At 38.8% G+C, this 24278-nt stretch overlaps 1 protein-coding gene across 3 annotated transcripts in view; it reads left to right on the plus strand.

The window, feature by feature from the left end:
* Positions 1-1128: 1128 nt before the first annotated feature.
* Positions 1129-24278, plus strand: part of LOC119084829 (helicase domino) — a 31056-nt gene continuing 7906 nt past the window's right edge. For 2 of the 3 annotated variants that reach the window (XM_037194910.1, XM_037194912.1), the window contains exons 1-16: positions 1194-1372; positions 2158-2270; positions 2469-2956; positions 3022-3190; positions 4422-4536; positions 9305-10275; positions 10340-10430; positions 10509-10648; positions 10953-11087; positions 11195-11634; positions 11805-12128; positions 12195-12381; positions 12449-13600; positions 17323-18174; positions 20495-20713; positions 23629-23664. In XM_037194910.1, the coding sequence (XP_037050805.1) occupies positions 2169-2270; positions 2469-2956; positions 3022-3190; positions 4422-4536; positions 9305-10275; positions 10340-10430; positions 10509-10648; positions 10953-11087; positions 11195-11634; positions 11805-12128; positions 12195-12381; positions 12449-13600; positions 17323-18174; positions 20495-20713; positions 23629-23664 (5421 nt within the window). In that variant the 5' untranslated portion in view covers positions 1194-1372; positions 2158-2168. Of the gene's footprint in view, positions 1373-2157; positions 2271-2468; positions 2957-3021; positions 3191-4421; positions 4537-9304; positions 10276-10339; positions 10431-10508; positions 10649-10952; positions 11088-11194; positions 11635-11804; positions 12129-12194; positions 12382-12448; positions 13601-17322; positions 18175-20494; positions 20714-23628; positions 23665-24278 lie in introns of all 3 variants that reach the window. The other variant, XM_037194911.1, reaches the window with a different exon arrangement.

A 24278-nucleotide genomic window follows, 5' to 3' on the forward strand; every position in this document is an offset into this window, starting at 1 on the left:
AATAAGTATACAACCCAATCTGGATGATTTTTATGGCGGATCTTGTGCCTAAGAATAAATAAATTAGCTTCCATTACTACAACTTTCCATATAGGGGAAAAACTATTCGATTTTTTCAAAATATTGTGTGGTCCGTTCGTAACACAAACACTTGAAATATCGGAAGAGAAGTAGAATAACAGCGAATAGTTTACCTATGCCTGCATATCGCTACGATGAAGTTGCTCTCATATGTTCATGTTCGAACAATCTGGATTGCATTCATAACTTATGCGTGACACAACGGGGGAAGGAAGTTTCTTATTTCGTGACAGACTTTCTATTAACAAATGGAGTAATTCAAAACAATCCGAACGGAAAACATCAAAACTATCCACAATGAAAACCCAGACATATTTTTGAAGCTGTCGGCACCATTTTCTAACATTTGCACAAAAAATATCCATGGTTAAAACTGTCAACTAAAACTAGAGCAAGCTAATAGAGTGTTATGATGAAAGGAGAAAGAAATATTTTGACAAGTACCCCAAGGCAAGTTATAATAAAGTGATCTGTGGTTCTCTCGCTCTCAACGTATCACGTTGAAAGAGAAGCAAATACTTTGACATGTACCACAAGCCAAGTTATAATTGACTAGTCTTCGGTTTTCTCGCTCTGATCATAACAGTCTATGTAACGAGAGAATCTACGCTGTGCTAGTTGGGAAGACCTAAACAATAGATCTATGACATACATTGCACGACTGTTACTTTTTATCTACAATCTACACCCAATGGATTTCAACAATACCCTCTCTAGCAACCTAACTACATTTATTAAGGTGGCAAAAATGCAACGTAGCCCTTGCATTTTACATGCAGAATTAGTCAACAGTTTCTTTGCTAGAGAGGGTATTGGTTTCAACCATTGAGATAGATTCATATTCTAAGTATTGGCTACACCACACCAACTATACCACTGTTAGCAGAATTTGAAAAAAAATGCTCTTTCTTCGGGCCGACATCTATGTCAATAAGAGAGAACTCAATAATGCAATTTATTGCCTCTTGTTGGGCGATAAAGGCGATAGATGGAAGTTTATAAAAATGTCAAATTTCAACGCGTTCGACCTTTTTGACAGATATTCGCATCGTGTTCGTGTATGTGTTCGGCAGACATTTCACATTGAAAGCGTTGAATAGTAAAAAGAAGTTGATGCTCTATGTGCTCTCTGTGAAAAAAACATTTTTTATTATTTCTCGGTTTAAGGTGGAATTTAATAAAAACGCGTTATAGTTATACGGTGCTTGTGATTTCCTCAACAATTCTATGCCATTTTAATTTGTTGATGGTGTCGGATCGGCCAGAAAAATTGTGATTTTACTGGGGGTAGGTAAGCGATATTTTGGATTAGATTTTTTTTTCGTCCGCTCAACACACGAAAAGAAAAAAGAAAAATGGCCACGGCAGTGAATCGAATATTCAATTCGTTCATTGTTCCGAAATTGAATTAAAAACCAATTTTTGATCAAACATAAAGAATTTTGCATGGAAGTCGTCAAATTTCGTGTTATTTTTGGTGATAGACATGAAAATATGACCGACCTTCTCTAATTGTTTCTTCTTTTTTTTCCCCGAGCGGTGACATTTATATTATTCCACTGAGCGTCTGTGAGTTGAACGAATTTTGTATACACAGCGCGAATAATTTCAGTTTGTTATTGAATGTCATTCCGGATAGTTTGAATTCCATTCGGGATAGTAGCACCGTTGTAAGGCAGATTATGCAAAAGTGATGTAATGTTACATTTTCGTCACTGTAATGTCATTTTTCATTGTTTTGGAAGATGTTACTATTTCAGCTGTGAAAATTCATCTCACATCTCGAGGACAAGGTATTCTCGGCACTGTCGTTGCCGTAAAAGTTTTTTTTTCACAGCCTTTGAAGGCTGAAACTCTAAATCCAAAAAATTCTCTTTCTTTCTGGTTCCGTGAAATTTCACCCGAAGTAATTAAAGTAGAAAAAAAACCTCAACCACTTGTATTAAAAGGGCGAAGGCTTCAAAAACATTAAAATTTCCCGCTTTTTACAGCTTCGGAATAGTTTTTAGTCCGTTCAACAAACAAACAAAAGTGCTTTTCGTCCCGATGTTAAAAAATGTTTTGTTTCTGTTTCAGATGCATGAAAAATGAATGAAGCCGGTTCAGCAGGAGGGGGGCAAAAAGGGCATGTCTCTGCCCCTCCTGCTGTGTTTTCTGACCGCAGATCAAACTACAGCGAAACCACACAGGTGAGAGAGATGTGTATTACCGCTAGTATTTATGAACGCAGAAGAGATTGTGTAATGGAAATTGGTGTAAAATGTTAAAAATGTTGTAAAACTTGCGCGAAATTTTACTCATACAACCTTCCAAAGTGACCTACTCCATAACGTTTCCTGAATTCATCAATTGATTAATTTTAACAAAAAATTCATTTCCCCATAAAGATGTCCAACGTTGGATCTGCGGTGCCTGCCACACAAATGTCACAGATTGGTAGCGTTGAAAAAATTAACCCATCCGATCAGAACTCTATGCAAACGGCAGCAGCATCCAGAACATCGGCACATTACGAATCTGGTGATAATCCGGGCCGTCAGAATATTAAATCGGTCGAAACGGTACAACAAAATAGTGCATTAGTTAAAAGCGGTATTAGCATCGGTGGAGGAGGTGGTGGCTGCTTAACACGAACACAAAGTGCGGTCACCAGTACGAGTGGTAGCAGTATTGTCTCAAGCAACAGTCATTTAGTCACAACAACGTCAACATCATCATCATCATCACTGTCGAGTCAGTCGGCTGATTTGAATTTATCGCCGCCTAAGAAACGTGTTAAAATATCCGATGACAGTGACATTATTAATGACGCGGTGGCATTAGAGAAAGCCATTTTAGAGTACAACTTTACGAAGTTAAAGAATATAAAATACAGGTAAATGATAAAGCTAGCAAATGTCCGACGGGAAGGATTATTTTCATTTCCTTTCATTTGACCAGGCACTCTGAGTATGTTGCTGAACTGTTTTTTCTGCAAAACAATGGAAATATGATGGAATATCCGACGTGGAGAAAGAAGTCGAACACACAGCAACAATTTATACATTTTATGAAATCTCATCGCTTGGAACCGCCTCCGTTGGAGGAAAGTGACCAAAGCAGTCGTCCGGTATGTACTCCATTCGTTTTCTTTCTTTTTTTTTGTATGTTCACGAGTCATTCTTACTGGCGTTAATCCGTTGCACGATTCTTCTTCCCTTTCGACATAAAGTTTTCACAGACTCGGACCTTATATGACTTGTTTAGTGCAGAGTAGTGCTATAACATCTCGCTCGCTAGGGAGTTCTAATGTTCAAATGCGCAAAGATCGATTCAATACCTAAAACATATGACAACTTTTTCTGTCAAGTGAGCAGAATAGTCTGGGTTATGGAGGATTCCCAGAAAAGTGTCACGAAACAACAGCTAACTTTGAAGCTCATTTCCCTTGCCATTTTTTAACCAATTTTGAGCCTCAGCTCTAGGAAGCATCAGTATTTTTCTCGTGCATTTTTTTTAATGAATAGTGTGAGAATTAATGGTTGTTTCGAGCGATTTCCACCATTATTACTTGAAAAATCACAAGACAAAAATGTCTTTGTATGATCTGCGACGTTGCGATTAATCCTAAGTACTCCCACATGCACCCCAAAGCTAGAAATCAAAGGTACTTCGCTCGGTTTTATTAATTTCTCTTCTGAACTTAGCGAAAGTTTGAGGTCTCCAGCAGAGGTTGGTTCCTCTAATTCCATCACACCTCTTCCATCTTCTAGAACTCAAGGATGGCAGGCACTTCGATCAGCATTTCTTTAAGACTTCTTTCTAGATATGGAATCAACCGTTGATAATCCGTTCAAAGCATCTAAAAATATTTGACGGAAATGTTTGAGTTTTCAGTTTTACAGAAAAACCGATTTTTATCGGTAATTACCGGTTCATGGGACCCAAAAAACCAATTTAGTCAGGAAACTTTGACCCCTCCCTGGTATCCAATAGACAAAAAACATTAAAATTTCCTAGCGAGAGAGACGACTTTTTTGACATAGCAGCCCGGACTAGATAGGACAAAAGGAACCGTCTAAAATTCTACATTTCCGACACTTCCGAATTCCAAACACCTTTACCATACAACCTGATCGAGCTTCTCACTGTGACTGAAATCCATCAATTTTCCGTCAACAAAGTGAACATTTGCGAGCTCGTAGAATAAAACTTGTTTGTTTAGCAGGTGATAATTTTATCATAAAATTATTCACAAGATACATTCAAACATCATCATCATTGCGTCCACTGGTGGATTGTCAAATCCCGAAAGTTATACTTTCCTAACACTTTATTAACACGAACACTTATCATTCCAGCCGCAACAAACAATCTTGCCTCATGGAGCTGAAATTAAAATTCCCGGCGTTGGTGCGACACCGGTAGCGGTATCGACAACGTTACCAGCTGCAGTTGTTCAACTCAGCCAGCAAGGTAAGCGAACGCTAATTTTTCCACGCCAAACTTTGTATCTGTACATTTTATGACTAAACACACAAGACATCTAGTTTATTTTGGTTTTTATTTTTATTTTTGTTTTTTACTATTGTTTCGAACGCAAATAATCCAAAAATCTATGATTTTACATACTCTATGGTATACATGCACCCATCAATTTCATTAGGATTTTATCTTTCGTTTTTCTTTAATGGACCAAACAAACCCTGCAGCATATTTTGTTCGTTGAGACGGTTTTTATTTCAATCGAATTCGTTTTTGTTTTATTTATTTATTTATTTTTTAAACACAATTCGTTGAAACAGTGCAAGTGCACCGAAATTTGGATTTAGAATGTAATGGAACATCATTGTCTTCCTGGTGAAGTAGTAGACTCAATTAATTCATTTCAATGTTCAATGTGACGGCTTTTCTTTTGAAAGTCGCAGGGGAAAATATCAAATCATCATTTCAGTTTCGTTGATTGAACTATTTTAATAAATTCCGATTATTTGATGTAATCAAACGTAAGGTTCGAAACCGACTCAAAGAAAAGTTTGGTTTGGAAAAGTCCTATTAGCCTCAGTCCTCATCCCACAATGCAGAAAATCGATTTTTTTCTGTCAAAATGAAGGTGTTAGAGCCAACGGAAGAATGAAATATAAAAAAATCAATTTTTTTTAAAGTCTGGCATGCGTGAAAACTCCAATATCCGAATCTTTAAGTCGTCAAGCACAACATTTTTTTTTTTTTCAATTTCATTCTTCATTGAAAAAATTCTGACAAATTCATTTTGAAAAAAATTTGGACTTTCTACGTGATGGCTGAGGAATACATTTTGGGTCCATTTCCATAAAGTCGTAGAACAAATTAACGTTCGTACCCGATGAGCGTCGATAAAAGCCGTTGGTTCTCTCCATGTAAACTGAATGCCAAAAGTAATTTTAACATTTAATTAATCGTCGGAATGAAACAACTAAAGAATTCAATTTAAATTTAAGTTGGGTCCTCTAATCTATATCTACACGTCCTTATCACTGCTTCAACGAATTGGCTGCCAAATTTAAATTATTTTGATCATAGGTCGTTTATCATTCGCGGCTATAAATAGGAAGCACGTCCATATTGGATAATTGGTATTGCGAGCAATCAACATTATGCGCTGAAATTTAGCCTTAAAAAACTGTCTTTTGATGATCACGTTGCTTATGATTGGATGAGTGGAGGGACCAAATGCTTACTCATCCCTCATACGAAATGGATTATTTTTCTGGCACTTTGCTAATTCCGATAGCTGGATCCCAACGAGGGCCACCTTCAGCTTAAAAACATAGTCAACATTCCAAGTTAATGTAAACGTGATTCAATTATTGTGACGTGAGCAATGAAAGAAAATCAAATTTCTATTGGTAGTCCAGTCCCTTGTGTCAATCCGCTCGCTTTAACTCCGCTTTTGTGGAACAAATTTTTTTCATGGCTCCATTTTCCCAAAAAAATCCGAAAAATTGCCACACTTTTAGCTCGCCTCACTCCGTCAATTCGAAATCGATTTCATTGAATAAGGGCTTTCTGGAAAGTTGAAAGGCCAAAAAAACATGAACAAATTCGATAAAAATACGTGAAAGCTTTATGTTCTAGAGCTGGGGAAGATGATAGAGCATCAGGAAGGTACTTAACACTTCTGGTGTTCAATCTGGAATTGAAAGTATTTCAGTGCAAAAATAATAGTTATAAAAACGAGTTATACAAGTTTCAAAAGCTTAAAGCGAGCGAGCCGACTTTTTCTGACACAAGGGCAATTGAGGTCACCTTGGAAATTCGAAAAAGAAAGTTGAGATGCCTTTAATATTGTGAAATGCAACCATCGTTTCTGCCTTCAAAAACTGTTTCAGACGATTACGTTTCAAAGGATCCTCTGTGATGAACCGTAACACCCAGTTTTCAACATCCAAATATTTCATTTAATTTCAGCGTTTCATTTCCACTGATTGTTCTTAATATTTATCACGCGCAGGCATGAATGCGATAAATATCGATATTAAATCAATGCAATATGGATGCTTCAAACGATGCGTAATATAATATTTAAGCGGAGAGTATAACTGTGATCCTCGTGTTACCAATTTTTCTTATTGCACACACTAACTTTGATTGTATTTGGGGTTGTGTTTTTTTTGTTATGTCTTTAGGTAATATACCCGGAAGACCCCAAGGGGGTCGTCACGGTATGGTTTTTGGACAAATTCCTGCACCGTCCATCATTGGCAGTCTTCCTGTACTTCTGGTGCCAGGTAGCACCTCTCTAAATTTATTTTTCTTATATATTTCTCAGTTTAAATGTCGTTGTTCCAGAATTGTTTCTTCTGTTAAAGTTTTCTTATTTTTCGTATTGATTGGCTGAATTAAATTCAACAGAAATAAATTTTGCTTTTCCAATTTAATTTGATATTGCTGTCGTCAACTGTATTACATATACTTATACTTATGCAGTGCATGAAGAAAATGTTTGTTTTTAATTTATTTTCATTTTCTAGTTTCTCTGGAATTACATTTTCTATTTTAAATTAAAAGAAAAATTCAAACGATTTTTCTCAATTGTAAGTAACGAAACTGCACAATTGATTTTTTTGATTAAGTAGAATTCTTTTCAAAAAAAACTTGATAAACTGACCGGTCATAGACTTAACTCTATCCATAACGATTCACTTAAACACATCCTTGATTAATAACTGAATCCGCCCGTTTAAGAAATCCAGCGATATTGGCGCCATTTTGTATATTACCCGGTGTAGCATAAGCTGAGACTGCTTCCATGCTCGAACTGTATATGTTTTTCATAATTTCTCTCAGTCTTGTATGTACTTCGTCTTTTTGCCAATGGCTCTTTGTCGAATTTTGTGTCATTTCCAGGCCCGAATCGGCACCCCCACGTTATGTAAGTTTTTTCTTCGACTGTGAACCGAAGACATTGTTCGTATACTTGCGTAACGAGGTTAACATTCTCTTGGGACGTAACGCATTAGTTTTTGAAAGAGACGAAATATCATTCTGACAGAATCTGTTGCCTGATTTCGTCGTTTACATCTTTCGCCCCATAAACACTGGGACACTTACGCTGTAGAAGAAAGCGGGACGACTCTATACGGAGAATCTGCGTATAGTGTTTCTTGGTTAGTCCAGACCCTTGTGTAAGAAAAAATGGCTCCGTTCGCCAAAAATCTACTGAAAATGTCGATTTTCGAAAAAGAAAATTTGTTCCACACATTTTCCTTCCCAATAATGTTAGATAACTGAAAAACTCGAAAAACATAGAGTGAGCGGATTGTCACAAGGGACCCGACTGTGGTGACTAATCGCACCACTTCAACTGAAGATTCTATTATTCGGATTGTCGAGGTGAGAAGAAAAAAATCGCTGGTACTGAACGAGCGTCTAAGATCCAAAAGCGCCATCCGTGGTATGCCGTTTTTCACTGTCCATTGAAAAAACTAAATATTTCCGTTAAACATGATTAAGAGCAATGGACCCTTTGCAAATTTGTAGCCTACATTTAGGCGGAAAAATATTCGTTTTCTGATGATTTTTCTGAACCAAAATCTTTTCTTGAAAAAGTAAAACCATTAACGCAAAATGTGTTACTTTTAAGAGGCATCGGTGCTTTGCTGAAAAGCATACATTAGGGCGATTTTTAAATGCTGGATTTTAGTTTACTTTTGATGATATCTTTCCATCAGAATCCTTTTTGAAAAATGTACGACCGCAATTCCGACCACGAATGTGGTAGCTTTTAACAGAAAATAGATTTGGTTGTAGCAGTTTGACCGGCTCTGAGAAACGTTTGCAGTTTATGAAAATTTCGTTAAACTGCTCACTTATCTCAGAGCTGGTTAAACGATGAGAAGCAAAACTAATTTTTATTTAAAGCTAACATCTTCGTCGTCGGAATTGCGGTCGTACATTTTTGAAAAAGGATTCTGATGGAAAGATATCATTAAAAATGAAATATGAGGCACACAAATGTAGGCTACAATTTTAGCTAAGTACCGGTGCCTCTTAAAAGGAAAAATTGGTTTGTCAGTCATAACTTATCCCACTTGAAGCGACCTTTGCAAATTGTGTAAATTTTTCTAATTCTTCTAATTTTTCCTTTAGTTTTTGCGTGCTTCAATGTTTTCATTTTTCAAAAAAAAGACTTTCCTTCAGATAAATCTAAAAAAAGAATATTTTCTGCCTAAATGTAGGCTACGAATTTGCAAAGGATCCATTGCTCTTAATGCATCAATGTATGTATAGGAATGTTGTCTTCTTTCTCATGATTTTTATAAATCAAATGATGATTTAGCTAAAATTGATTTCGAATTCTCAAAACTCTACTCAGACTCTAATTGTATCTTCGTGGTAAATGAAAAGTAAAAATAGACAAATCGAATCCAGTGGAAATTGACCACTTGTGCAGCCGATTGGTCGAATCATAGTTGTATTTCGGCTTTACACAGAGCCGACGTGAGATGCATTCAATAGTAATACTCACCATTTCTCTGTATTACCATACGAATTGTAGCTATTTAGATTTTGCTTTTCAAGATCGCATAATGTTTGAAACATTGCATTGTACGCTGCTTACGATTTCACGTTTTTATGTTGTTTTTTTGCCATATCTATAATTGCCGTTTGTGTTTCATTTACAATTTGACTGTACGTTCAATTTGATATTTGATACCATGGAATGAACTAATAACGTCAACTATTCTATTTCAACAAACAGGTGGAACTCCATTAGTGCCCGATGTGGCGTCAACCGATAAACGTAAAATGGCGTTGCCAGTCAGCGCTCAATCCCCATCACAAGAACAATTCTCGGTCAAGGCCCGCCAAGAAGTCTATGTGTTGCAACGAGTATCCGAGCTTCAGCGTGAAGGACTATGGATGGAAAAACGACTGCCTAAAGTACAGGAACCACAACGGCCGAAAGCTCATTGGGACTATTTACTGGAAGAGATGGCCTGGATGGCCACCGATTTTGCGCAAGAACGAAAATGGAAAAAAGCGGCAGCCAAAAAGTGTGCTCGAATGGTACAAAAACATTTCCAAGAAAAGGCATTGGCCGCCCAGAAAGCCGAAAAAGCGCAGGAGATGCAACTGAAGCGTATAGCCAGTTTTATTGCAAAAGAAATTAAAATATTTTGGTCGGATGTCGAGAAGCTGGTCGCATTCAAGCAACAACAGAAAATCGAACTGAAAAAGAAGATCGCGATGGACCAGCAGCTGAGCTACATTGTTAGTCAATCGGAAAAGCTTTCCATAAAAATTGTTGAGGGGTTGAACAGAACAGCCAACGATGCTAGTGCAGCAGCTAGTCTAAATTCAAGTCGAATATCATCGCCGAAACCAAATACCGCCTCAGACGATGAATTTGAACCGGATAATGTGTCCGACGATGATGAGGAAACGATTTCAAAGGCCGAATTGGAAGACGTAGAAAATGTGGACGATGAGGTGGCCGCATTGCAAAAAGAATCCGAAATGGAATTGGATGCGTTCATAAGTGGTCTACCAAAAGACTATCTGCAGAATCGTGATAAAATCGTTCTCAGCGACGATGACGAACAATCGGATGAACAGTCCGATGAAGAATTCAAAGCAACCGGCGATAGTGATGACGATGAGGATACAATTATCGAACAAGAACAAAATGAGAACAAAGACGATCACCAAATGGAAATCGACGAACTGAATGTAAGTTGAATGGAAATGATGGAATGTTGGGATGACTAAGGTGTGTTTGGTGTTTGATTTTCAGGCTGAAAATAATCTGACAATAGATGAACTAATGGCAAAATATAAATCAGCTCCAAAGTCGTCGAGAATGGACATTGATTCCGATGATGATTGTGAGTAAATCATCCAATTAACTTCAGTTAAATGGACCCATTGATGTGATTTTTTACTCTTCCGCTTTTGTTTCACAGCCACTGACAACGAAAGTTCTGAGGAGTCCAATCAATCCGATGACGACGAAGACGTCGAAAAATCGGACAAAGAAGACACTTTGAACGAAAGTTTCGGTCTGAAGAGTCTATTGGAGGAAGATTCGAATAAGCTATCACAGGTGAGTTGTCTCGTTTGTCTCGCATACGCCAACTGAATGTGTAAAATTGCACCTCAATCACTTTTGCGAATCGAAATATTTGACTGTGTTCGTAGAAGTACGCTACGGTGCATACATTATGAATTGGCAATAATTCAATCAATTTGTTCATTTTCGTTTTGATTGATAAACATTTGGATCAACGAGTTGATGCTACAAATTTATGTACTTTGCTGTGACTGTATTTGTTATGAAACGTCTGCGCGTTCAAGCAATGACGGACGGACTTTCGATTCAATTTTAAATTTATAAAAATTCTCTCAAGGCCGACAAAGATGATCTAATCAACGATGCCGCCGCAATTGCTGAAAGAATCCAGCCCAAGGGGAATACACTGTCGTCAACAAATGTCATCACACCGGTGCCAGTTTTGCTGAAGCATACGCTGAGAGAGTATCAGGTCAGTAACTTCATAGTTTGCAACTTCCCCAACTTGAAAGTCAATGTTCGAGGCCCCATGGCCCGAGAAATCCATGTTTGACAAACTTCTCCATTCCCCACTTGTAGCACATCGGCTTGGATTGGCTGGTGACGATGCACGATCAGAAACTGAATGGCATCCTGGCAGACGAAATGGGTCTGGGCAAAACCATCCAAACAATTTCGCTACTGGCCCATTTGGCATGCGTCAAAGGTAATTGGGGTCCGCATCTGATTGTCGTGCCGTCATCGGTGATGTTGAATTGGGAAATGGAATTCAAGAAATGGTGTCCCGGATTCAAAATTCTCACGTATTATGGGACGCAAAAGGAACGGAAACAGAAACGTATTGGCTGGACCAAAGTCAACGCATTTCACATATGTATCACATCGTACAAATTAGTCATTCAAGACCATCAAAGTTTTCGACGGAAGAAGTGGAAGTATTTGATATTGGATGAGGCGCAAAACATTAAAAATTTCAAGTCACAACGATGGCAGTTGCTGTTGAACTTCTCCACTGAACAGTGAGTGTTACTGGTTGCACACAAAATTATTATTTTTCTGACTTGAGTAGAAAGTTGGTCTTAAGCCGCGTTTCTTTGTTTGGTTGACGTTGTCATATAAATAGCTTTTGGAACGCCTTTCTGCTTCAATTCTTTAGCAAGAATAATAAACAAATCGTTTTCCCGTACAGGCGCTTGCTGTTAACCGGTACACCGTTACAAAACAATTTGATGGAGCTGTGGTCACTCATGCACTTCCTTATGCCGCACGTGTTCCAATCTCATCGAGAATTCAAAGAGTGGTTCTCCAATCCAATGACTGGCATGATCGAAGGCAACACCGAGTACAATAACTCAATCATACAACGGCTGCACAAGGTGTTGCGACCATTTCTGCTGCGTCGACTGAAATCGGAGGTGGAAAAGCAAATGCCGAAAAAGTATGAGCACGTTGTGATGTGTCGTTTGTCGAACCGACAGCGATATCTGTACGATGATTTTATGAGTAGAGCAAAGTGAGTTTTCTTTTGGTTCAAGCAACGACCGAGACGGACAGTTCTGAAATCATTTTCTCTTTACAGGACCAAAGAAACGCTGGCATCCGGAAATCTGTTGAGTGTGATAAATGTGTTGATGCAGCTGCGAAAAGTGTGCAACCATCCCAATATGTTTGAGGTGCGTCCAACTATTTCACCGTTTCGCATGGATGGGCTGAGCCTACGAACTACATCCTTAGTTGCCAACATGTTGGACTATGATCCATTCAATGTAAGAGCTCATTTTTGTTACACTCACCTCCTCCACTTGGTGTTAACGGATTAATTCTAAATTGCAGCAAATCGACTTGAATGCTTTCAATCTCGTACTCGTACAATTAGAAATGTGTTTGACCGCCTACGTGGCGTATCGGATCAAACGGCTACAGACACCGAAAAGATTAATCGAAGAAATCGATTCGTCGTCGGATCCTCCGCCACAACCACCATCGATTTCGTTTAAAATGCATCTGTCGTTGCTCGCAAATGGCATGCAGAAAGGCACAGCGAACTCAAATTGCGTTAAAGTTGGCACCAGTCCAGCTATGAAGACTGAACGAACGAAAAGTGTTCCACAATCATCTAGTTTAGTAAATACAAAGTCGAACCATCCAATTCCAGTAGCTGACATCATCATTCCGCCGTTGACCACATCCACACCGACGCAATCACAAAATATGAGTTTGCGAAAGCGATCGGATATACAGGACGTACAGTCACCACAATCGATAACTCCCGTTCGACGACAAGTTCTCTTAACACCGACCACCGGTCCGAAATCGTCAACCATTCTGACTACATCGAGTGGTCAGCGATTGACTTTCGTTAAAAGTTCAACGCCGCAACGACCGCATGGAGCTATTTTAACCAACAGCAACCGGGTTGTTCCACAACAATCGCTCAGCACATCGCTGGGTCAACAGTTCAAACAGCCCTACACTCAAAGTGCCAGCAAATCGTCACCGATTCTGCCGGACGAACAAAGTGAATTCCTAATCGTCGAATCTGAAGCGTTGCGCAAAGAGAGACGCGTTCAAAAGTTGCAGCTACTGTCCAAACTGAATGGACGGAAGTGTGACGTATCGCCAGTATACGGCAATGATCTCAGAGAAACAATGTTTCAATTGTGTAAGATGTGCGAAAATGCCGAGAATATACCGTGGAATTCCCGCGGCTATGTGCACTGTCAGCATGCCGTGCTGAAGCGTGATTCATGGAGTCTAACCGCTGCCATTAAATCGTTTGAGCAACGAACCGATGAGATGCGATCGCTGTTCGGTAATTTTGTGATTTTCGTGCCGGCCGTTTCGGCGCCGGAACCGTGTTTGACGATAACGCATCCTAGTCCGTGGAAGATAAACGAACAATTGACTAGAGAACGGATTATCCGGACTGAAATGTCACCGAAATTAGCTCTGCTGCATCCGATCATTTCAGCTATGAGTACCCAGGTGAGTTTCGATCATCTTCTTTTATCTCCCTCCGCACTTTCTAATCAGTTTTAGCATACACTCAATTGTGCCTAGACTTTTGCAAAAGTGCCAGAAAAAGTATGAGCAACTTTCCAGCTTTAGAACATTATTTTCATTAACTTAAAATGTTCTTCATCCTACTAGTTGCCACAAAATCAATTAACTCGCTCATTCACTTATTGGTGGGCATGGAAATAAATGCGGTATCCTAGATACCGGGAAGGAAGTTTGATTATGAATTTGAATCTCGATTTTATTGCTAAAATGTACAAATTTTAATGTTTTTAACTCGCTATCGACGGGAACTACTCTTCGGGGATTCGCTAATCGAGAAGTCAAATGAACGAGAAGAGCTTGTAGGGAAATCCTTATTGGCGGGAAGAACTCTTCGGAACTCTCTTATGAGCGATAAGAACTTGCAGGGAAGCCTATATCAGCGGAAAGAACTTATTGGGAAGTCTTTATCAGAGGGAAGAACTTATCGGATGGAAAGTCTTTATCGGCGCGAAGGACTAAGTCATGGATAAGTCCCTTTCCGCGGGAAGTCTTTATCAGTTCAAAGAACGCATCGGGAAGTCTTAATCAGATCTGATCCTCATTTACTTTGTTCAAATTTTTGCCCTTGACCCTTGACTGTTTATCACGGGTCTTCAGAAAATACACCGTACGCAACACGATCTTACTTACTTACTTAGGCGGGCACTACAACCTACTATTGGTTTTGGCCTCCTCCAGCAATCTTCTCCAATCGGACCTATTCTGCGCCAACGTTCTCCAGTCGCTCACTCTTAGTACTTTTAGATCAGACTCAATTGCATCTTTCCATCTCGCTCTTGGTCTTCCTGGTCTACGTCTTCCATCGGGATTTGAATTTAGCAGTTTCAGTGGTACACGTTCTTCGTTCATTCTTTGTACATGACCGAGCTATCTTAATCGATTGATTTTGATGAATTTGACTATATCAGGCTCCTTGTGAAGCTGATACAGCTCATGGTTGTATCTTCTTCTCCAGTTGCCGTTCACATTGACACCTCCAAAAATTGATCGAAGAATTCTCCTTTCAAAAACCAAAAGTGTCTGTTCGTCACTTTTTGTCATGCACCAAGCTTCCGATCCATATGCTACAACTGGTCGAATCAGTGATCTGTACAATTCGCACTTAAGATTGCGGTTGAGTGTTTTTGACCGGATGAGTTTTTGAAGACTGTCCTGTTACCAAGCGTTACCCTTCTACGTATTTCCTCTCCGATGCTATTATCACTATTGACCAGCGACCCAAGGTAAATAAAGCTGTCGACAGTCTCGAAGTGTTTTCCATTCACCTCCAGCGTATGGTCCATTGATCTGCCATCAGACAATGAAGTTGTCATGTACTTGGTTTTTCTCTCACTGACCTTGAGATCGAACTCAGCACCCCTATCTTCAATTTTCGTGAAATTCTCTTTAACGATGTCAATGTTCCGTCCAATTAGGTCTAGGTCATCAGCATATCCTAACAACTGACTCAACTTTCTGAAGATTGTACCGCTGGTTTCCACGTCGCTCTCTCTTATCATCTTCTCAAGAACAATGTTGAAGAATAAAGCTGCCAGTCCTTCGCCTTGTCTAAGTCCTTCCAAGGCTTCAAAGGTATCAGATAGATTGTTCCGAATTCTGACCTTGGCTCTCACATGTGACAGGGTCATTCTAGCCAAATGAATAAGTTTTTTGGGGTAACCAAGTTCCACCATCGCATTCCATAGTTTCCCCCGAAAAACCCTGTCATATGCCGTTTCAAAATCAACAAACAAATGGTGTAGAGCAACATTGAACTCTCTGCATTTCTCCATCCTGGTATCCACCCTGGTATTCACCAGTTGCTGGTTCCGAATACGCCATGAGACGCTACCGTAAAATATCCGCAAATATTTTGTACATGTGTTCAATAGATTATATCCTCTGTAGTTGCTACAATCCAATTTGTCACCCTTCTTATACACTGGACAAATGATTCCGAGTTCCCATTCTTCTGGAATTTCTTCACGTTCCCAAATCTTCACAATCAGCTCATGTAACCGTGCACACAGCGCATCACCTCCGTATTTAAAAAGTTCTCCGGGTAGATTGTCTGATCCAGGGGCCTTGTTATTATTGAGTTTGAGAACAGAAGCCCCAACTTCCTCCAGTGTAGGTTCCGTCACACCTTGTGCGCTCGATTGTGAATCCGGTTCCGCTACTTCTTCTGGAGCTGTTGACTGTTTCCGTTTTTAATGTTTTAACGTAACACGATCACTATGATTAAAACAGTTATTTATGACTGTCATAATGACATCGAGTGTAAAAACGTCAAATGAAACATTTTTGGGCTCTCTGTTAACACGATAAATTGAGCGAATAAACAGAACAAAAGGAAACGAGTTTACGGCCAGAGCGGAGCGAGCACCATAGTTCATACGAATTTAAGGTTTATTAAAGACACCCGGCATTTGTTAACCGCGTCATTTCATAGATAATAACACTCTAATGTGAGCATAATACCAGACGTGTATTTACCAAAAAATAGGTTATCAAGTCAAGTATTGATTTATGACGTAACGTTTCAGGATGTTTCGAAGAGAAACTAAACAGAGTTAAACTATTAAGGCCAGGTTTTGCGATAGTAAACACCTTCACCTGGCCTGAACGAGACACTTGAACTGTTTTAGTAGCTCTTCTAATTATGCTTTTGTGGTCATTAAAAGTACATTTCATTGAAATCAATCAATAAATCATTACCCATACAATAAAAGAAGTTCAGATAGTCACCCAACAGGTGGGGCCTAGTTTTTATTATAATGGTGAGTTTTACTTCCCGATGAATTACACTATAGCGAGCTATATTTCTGGTGAGACACTTGGCAGCACACTGCACAAATTTAAGAATTTAAAGATTTCGCCAGCGGCGTATTTCTTATTTGAATATTTTGCCCGAACTTAAGTTTCTCTGAAACTTCTTGCATCATCAAAACCTAAATTTTCAACAAATCTCTCTCGCTCCGCTCGCGAATCTGCTTTTCCCTTAGTTGACATTTAGCTTGATTAAGTCAGAACTTGAAAGATTTTTGATTTATTTTTTACGGCCACACATCGGACAAACGCTTTTTTACTGGTTGCGTCTTACAACCTTTTTTTCGCTTTCAAATACACGAACAAAAACTTTTGGTACGAAGAATGGATGGAATTTCTTCAGTCGAACAAAGACCTTGCAATTAGCTTCTTCACAAAGTTTCTCTCAGACAAATTGAAGAGCGCAAAGTCAAAATTAGAAAGTCCTGAAAAGATTACAACATTGAAGTAACTACATTCACACCAAGATTCACACTAGAGTCTTCACGAGAAGTAACGAAATGAACAGATAAATCATATCGACGCCACCGCGAAATTTTGGTCATAATTTTCGGATACCGGAAAGTTTAGACTTGGTTGCCGGGAGGAAAACATTATTTCCATGTCCGCTACGCACTTTCTAATCAGTTTTAGCATAGACTCAATTGTGCCTAGACTTTTGCAAAAGTGCCAGAAAAAGTATGAGCAACTTTCCAGCTTTAGAACATTATTTTCATTAACTTAAAATGTTCTTCATCCTACTAGTTGCCACAAAATCAATTAACTCACTCACTCACTCATTGGATGCAGCTCGATTACAAATCTCATAACAATTTCAATTTTATTTCCCTTTCCAGTTTCCCGATCCGCGACTCATTCAATACGACTGTGGTAAATTGCAAACATTGGACCGCCTGTTACGACAGTTAAAATCTGAAAGTCATCGCGTTCTCATATTCACGCAAATGACAAGGATGCTGGATGTATTGGAAGCTTTTCTGAATTATCACGGTCACATCTATCTGCGGCTGGACGGTACGACACGTATTGAACAACGGCAGGTCTTGATGGACCGATTCAACAACGACAAACGCATTTTCGTATTCATTCTGTCGACCCGATCGGGCGGCGTTGGTGTTAATTTAACTGGTGCTGATACTGTGATATTTTACGATTCCGATTGGAATCCGACGATGGATGCCCAGGCTCAGGATCGATGTCATCGAATCGGCCAGACGCGCGATGTGCATATTTATCGGTTGGTTAGTGAGAAAACCATCGAAGAAAACATTTTGAAGAAGGCGAACCAGAAACGATTGCTTGGTGATCTGGCTATTGAGGGTGGCAATTTTACGACCGCTTACTTCAAGGGATCAACGATTCAGGATTTGTTTTCGGTCGACAACAATGATGAAGACGCTTCGTCACGATTGGCCGAAGTGCTGGATCGAGACCGTGATCGACGGCATAGATTGCAAGAGAATTTGGCAACAACATCCAATGGGAGTGCTGACGAGAAATCGGCAATCGGTGCACTGGAGTCTGCATTGGCTGCCGCTGAAGATGAACAGGATGTTGAAGCCACTAAAATAGCTAGTGCAGAAGTTGCAGCTGATTTGGTAGAATTCGATGAGAGCATTCCGATTGAAGAAGGCGATACGAGCAAAGTGGTAGAAATGAGCAAGGCTGAACAAGAAGTGGAGAATATGGTGAGTTAACTTAAATTTCTTTCTGTTTATGTGTTTACTTAGTGGATGATTTGCAACAATTCTTTACGCTGACAACTCTACGAATGTGTCGTAGAATCTAGACACTCGAGTGCTCAATGTATGCATTTCACAAAACATGGATTTAAGATTTTCAATTTTTAAATTCAAGGATCGGGAATGCAATAGCAAATTTAAAAGTCTTTCAGACATAGTTCAATGATCCAATTAATTGAATTATATCACTCAAAGTCTGACAAAATTTAGTTTTCAACTGAAATGTTTGTGGACACTCCTGATAATGTGGTTGGCGCCATATCCTTCCTCCAAAAAGTTGCTATGTTGAATGGGCAATTGATTTTAATAAAAACACTTTTCTTCACAATGATTCAACGTCATTTTCTCCTTTTAACAACCTCTTCTCTTCACCCCAGCCTTCAAACTTATATTTCTACGTGAATTATCAGCTTCACCAATTATTTTCAGTTTATCCTTTAGCCTTCTCGTCAGCTCTGTGCTCTGTCCTGAATCCATTCCTGTACAACGATAACAGGTTTCTTAACTCACAATCAACGGTTCATTTTGTCCATAATTATTTTCGCGTCTTTCTTCAGTTAAGGGACTTCTCGTTTCACATCAAGCGATGCGGTTTTTCACTTTTCTGAGAGTTGATAGTGTGTGATTGGCAAATATGTCTCCTACATCTTTGTTCGTAATCCTTCGTCGATAGGGCGGAATAAGATTTGTGTCTCCAAATGACATATTAATGGCTAAGTGCCTCTCTGGACACACTTTTGATATCGTTAATGTAATTTTGCTGGTATTCGATCGAACCTACGATTTGCACCAGAAATAGCGGAAACAGCGTACAGCATCCCGTGTCAAGTTGTCCTTTCAAAACTGTTTTAATCAGTTCAAATCGAGCTCTGTTCCTTTCGCTCCAAGACAACGTTGGTATCAGTTCGAGTCTGAATGCAAAATACATCGAGTGCTGCGCTGCGACCGACAAATTGAGCAGAGAAAAATTGGAACATTTGATATAAGTAGGTTAATGTCTTGGGTTAGATTCTTAGCGTTGACTAAATTTTTCCATTTATTTTGGATGTAGTATCTCGAGTGACCACACTAGAACGTCCACACATTTTTTTTCAGGATAGTCAGTGCATCATCAGGATCAGAACGCTGCTCTTGACATCTAAATTGTCTACGGATTTTTCAAATTTTCTTGAATGTTTCGTTTGGCTTGATCGATTTTTGGATTTTGATGTGCAAGACAAGATCTCAAGTTCCGTTTCTGTTACTTCTTCGAGTGTTTAGGAAATGTCACAGATATCAAGCAAAATATGTAACTCGAAGCGGGTTACGTTTAATTCTTACTGACACTCAATGTACCTATGCATTTCACAAAACATGGATTTAAGATTTTCAATATTTAAATTCAAGGATCGGGAATGCGATAGCAAATTTAAAAGTCTTTCAGACATAGTTCAATGATCCAATTAATTGAATTATATCACTCAAAGTCTGACAAAAGTTTGTTAAGTTTTTTAAGTGCGAATACGGCATTGCCATTCTTTCCTACCACCGCCAGATGCATTCTCAAAATTAACATAAAAACATCGAGTGTCTGCTACTTGGAAAATACATCGTGTGCTGCGTTGCGACCGATAAATTGAGCAGAAAAAAGAGTAGGACATTTGATACAAGTGGGTTAATGTCCTGGGTTAGATTCTTAGCGTTGACTAAATTTTTCCATTGTCTTTCGATCTAGTATCCAGAGTGGCCGCACATTGTTTTCAGGTAAATCGGCGCATCATCAGGACCAGAATTGCTCTTGACATCTAAATTGTCTATTGATTTTCGTATCCACCTCGTCTCTCGTCTTCTGCTTCTGTTGCTACTCTGGAATAGTCCACCACTTCAGTTTGTTGCTAGTTCTGACGATACGAGTGTTTAGAATATTGGATTTTGGTCAAAATCACAAAATCGGGCCACATGTAAATGTCACAGATTACAAAGAGAAATTGCAGACCCTCAATGTACCTATGCATTTCATAAAACATGGATTTAAGATTTTCAATTTTTAAATTCAAGGATCGGGAATGCGATAGCAAATTTAAAAGTCTTTCAGACATAGTTCAATGATCCAATTAATTGAATTATATCACTCAAAGTCTGACAAAAGTTTGTTTTCAACTGGAATGTTTGTTGGAAGTCTGCTCGATACTCCACATCAGTTGCAGATCGTGCAAATAATTATGTTGAAATGTTAATGTGCAATCAACTCTTTCTTGATCATAATTCGTCTGTTTTCACCTTTCAGCTAAGTCCAATCGAACGGTACGCAATGCGCTTCGTAGAGGAGACTGGTGGTTTGTGGACTGAACAATTGCGCTCCGCTGAGGCCGAGATTGAACAGCAAAGGCGTGAATGGGAGGCGAATCGGCTGGCTGCACTCCGCAAAGAAGAAGAAGAAGCAAAGCGAGCCGAAGAGGAGGAAAATCAACTGTTAACATACTCCGGCGTGGATGCTAGAAATCAGGTTAATAACAAGTCTAAGAAACCAGCTAATCGTAATTTAGGTAGAAATAAGCGTTTAGCCAGTAAGCGTCGACAAACCGAAATTGTTAAACCGAATCGACGATCCAGAAATATGACTCCCAGTCGCCGTTCGCTATCGAACAGGCGCTCCCAATCAGCAAATGCAAGCCCGAAGAAACGAAAGATCGAAGAGACGAACGCAACGAAAAATCAGACCATTTCGCGTAGCATTCCGAAGCGTTTGTGTCGGCAGACCAATAACAGTCGCTCGGAGACCACGGACAATGACAACGATGTGTCTTCAGATGGCGGTAATGCCAGTTCGAACGAGTCGAAAAAGGGGACTTCGGACAGTTTCGTTGATAGTGAGGAAGATAGCTTGGATGTGTGCAGTTTGGACGTTATGTACGACGAACAACAATCCGAATCGAATAGCAATCAAGCTCCGTCCTCATCAGGCGTTGATAATGAGAAGAGCGATGTTTCAGATAATAACAGTGACAATGCTGAGAGTGATAGTGACCTGAATGGCAAAGAATGTAATGCTAAACAGGCGAGTGGGGAAAAGCGTCGAACGTCATCTACTAATCGACTGGACATAAACAGTCCACGAACACGATCCCGGGGAACTGTTAAACTGAATCTGTGGACTCTCGATGACTCGCCAATTTTGCCAAGTTATGGCGGTCGGTCAAAACGAAATCAGACCAAATCCTTTTCGAATGAGTTGAACGATAAAAGTGTTAGCGAAAATACGAATCAGTTGAAAGCCACACGTAGCCGATCGAACAGCCCGTCAGAAAAGTCGAACGGAAACGATGAGTTAACGGTCCGATCGAGACGAAATCGTTCGAAAAGTCAATCAAATGAACGAAGTAGGTCGCCGAGCTTGTCCAACGATACGGACGGAAATGCTGAGGACGGCTCAAAAAGCCATTCGACCGAAGCATCGTGTGTTCCGACGAATTGCATCGGTTTGAATAGTCTAGACTGCCAATCGAATCACAAACTGAACCAAGATCGACGCAATACAATAACGGTAATGAAATTAGCCCAAATCAAAGACGGCTTAGACGGATCGAAGCCACTGAAAACGAAACGATCAGCCGCGAAAAAAATTACGACCACGAACGGTAGATCATCATCGACGTTGGACTCGTGGCTATCGTCATCAAAATCGGCGAAAATCGTGTTAAACAAAGACGACGATGCAATTGCAAAGCATCTGACAGAAATGGCTGGACGAACACGACGCTCGTCAACACTCAAAATTCATTCGGAAAATGGTCCGTCCTGATAGGACGGCGACCATCATACCAATGAAATTGAACGGTTGGCCAAAAATGAGAAGGCATAATTGGTCTGTAGATACAGAGAGAGAGTGGAACGAATTGAATCGATCGTATTATTATTATCGTTTTTATTATTACAAATTATTATGATTACACGCTGAACCACTGAACCACACTGTCTGTGGTATGTTGAGTTTTTTTACAAAAACAGTTTACTGAAGAGAGAGAACCACAAAAAAAACTCATTGAGTCTGTGAAAGAGAAATTATATTTTTTTTACATTAAAAATGCGAAGAAGCCTGGTTGTTGCAGTATATATATTGAAGTGAATGGATGAATTCGAAGTAATTATCGAATTTAGCTTTGAATTATTGCCAATTTTTTTCTTTTAAAATAAGTGGGAGCCATATAGAACATTGTGTGTCCATACCCATGTAAAGTTTGACTTTCAGACAAAACTTTTAAACCGGTTAAAACAAAAAAAAAATAAAAAAAAAGTTGTGCCAGACGTGCCTGGTTGAAATATAGGTAAATTTCGCGAAACGGACGCTCTCACCTTCAAAATCCGTGTTTTTTTACTGAATAGAACCAGAGATAGAAAACGACTTTCTTCGAGACATAGGTATGGATGCAAAATGTTCTATGGCTCCTAGACTACTACAGAGATGAACTCTCTAAATGACCGTCTTTTTCTAAATCGCTTATTTCTCCAACTTGTCTCATTTCCCCATAACGAATATAGAGAAATGATAGAAGTAAAAGAAATAAGAAATTTAGAAAAAGACTGTCATTTAGAGAGTTTATCGCTGTAAAGTAAGAAGAGCAACTAATTTTGTTTTTGAGAATGTAAGTGACCATGTCGCAAAGAACCTATAAAATGTTCACCTCTATCGAACTAATAATAAAACCTACTACTACTTATACTTATTAATTGTGTATAGATAGCGTTAAACCTGTGACATTAGTTTAAACAATTAACAGCATCAATGAATTGTAAAGTAATTTATATGAAAGAGAAAAAAAAACAATTTTTTTTTGGTAATTTTAAGGAAAACTCCTTGCTAAAAAGAAAAAACAAATAAAAGAAAAACGAAAAGTTAAAAAAAAATGATTTTAAGAAAGTTGTGTTGTTTTATTTTATAAATGCGACGGCATTGGAATTGCAAATTAATTAAAAAAACGAAAAAAAAAGCTCTGTTTTGGTGTTACATACTTGCACTGTGTTTTAGTAAACAAATTCAGAAGTATTGATGAAAATATGTTTGGCAATGGCACGAGAGGCTTTAACAATTCAATTGAGAAAAATCTCATTTTTCTAGATTAATTTAACGTTTAAAGCGATTGATTGTAAAGAAATTTATTTTATTATTTTTTTGAAATTGCGGCACCAAAACAGCCATTTTGCGCCATTCCCAACTGCCTCGTAATTCTATATATTTGAAACAACACAGCGGCAAGGTTGCAATAAATTTAAATTTAACGAAAAAAGACGAAAAAATTTTGATGAAAAGAACAAAAAATTAATTTCTGTTTCTGAAACAAAATCGATTTTTCCAAACAAAAAATAAGAAACCAATTTACAGAGCCTTTTTGATATTAATTTGCAATTTCTCTCTTTTTATAGATTTGGATAAGCGACAATACCATGGAAGAAATGCCGGTGAGTATTTAACATAGCTTTTTGTCAGGTGCTGGAAAAACATTTGTAGACAAGATCGATAGAGTATGTTGAAAATGGAAACTATCGGTTTTTCTTTTCAACTGTTGGGGAGGTGCGGGAAAACAGGAAAAGTATACCAAATAGTATAAACACTCAAGTTGTGACAACAACATCTTTTACTTCGTTAACTAATTTGTCAACAATTATTTCATCTTAAGATTTACGCAAGAAAATTGCACAAAAAAGGAAATTCGCTGTTTTCCTGACTCCTGGCTACCGATCTACGAACTCAATTTTTAAAGACCTTAGATTTTTCTGATTGATCTGTCATTTGACATAACAACACATCAATGTTAAGCAGATTGTTCTAAAGTTATCCGATGAAAATTTAAGAAAACAGGCGAAAACACACAAAAACAGGCTGACTCCGGGCACAATGGCTATTGATCTACGAGCCTGACACTAAGGCTGTCAGCGGACTTAAACCGTTTAGCTCTCCGTTTACGTTCTAACAATGGAAAGTGGGAGGAGCTTCAATTGTTCACTCGTAAACGGAGTGCTAAAACGACGTAGGTCCGCTGACAGCTTAAATCCATAAATATTTTTTGATTCGT

This window comes from Bradysia coprophila, unplaced genomic scaffold (genome assembly GCF_014529535.1).
Source record: "Bradysia coprophila strain Holo2 unplaced genomic scaffold, BU_Bcop_v1 contig_94, whole genome shotgun sequence".
Classification (NCBI taxonomy): domain Eukaryota; kingdom Metazoa; phylum Arthropoda; class Insecta; order Diptera; family Sciaridae; genus Bradysia; species Bradysia coprophila.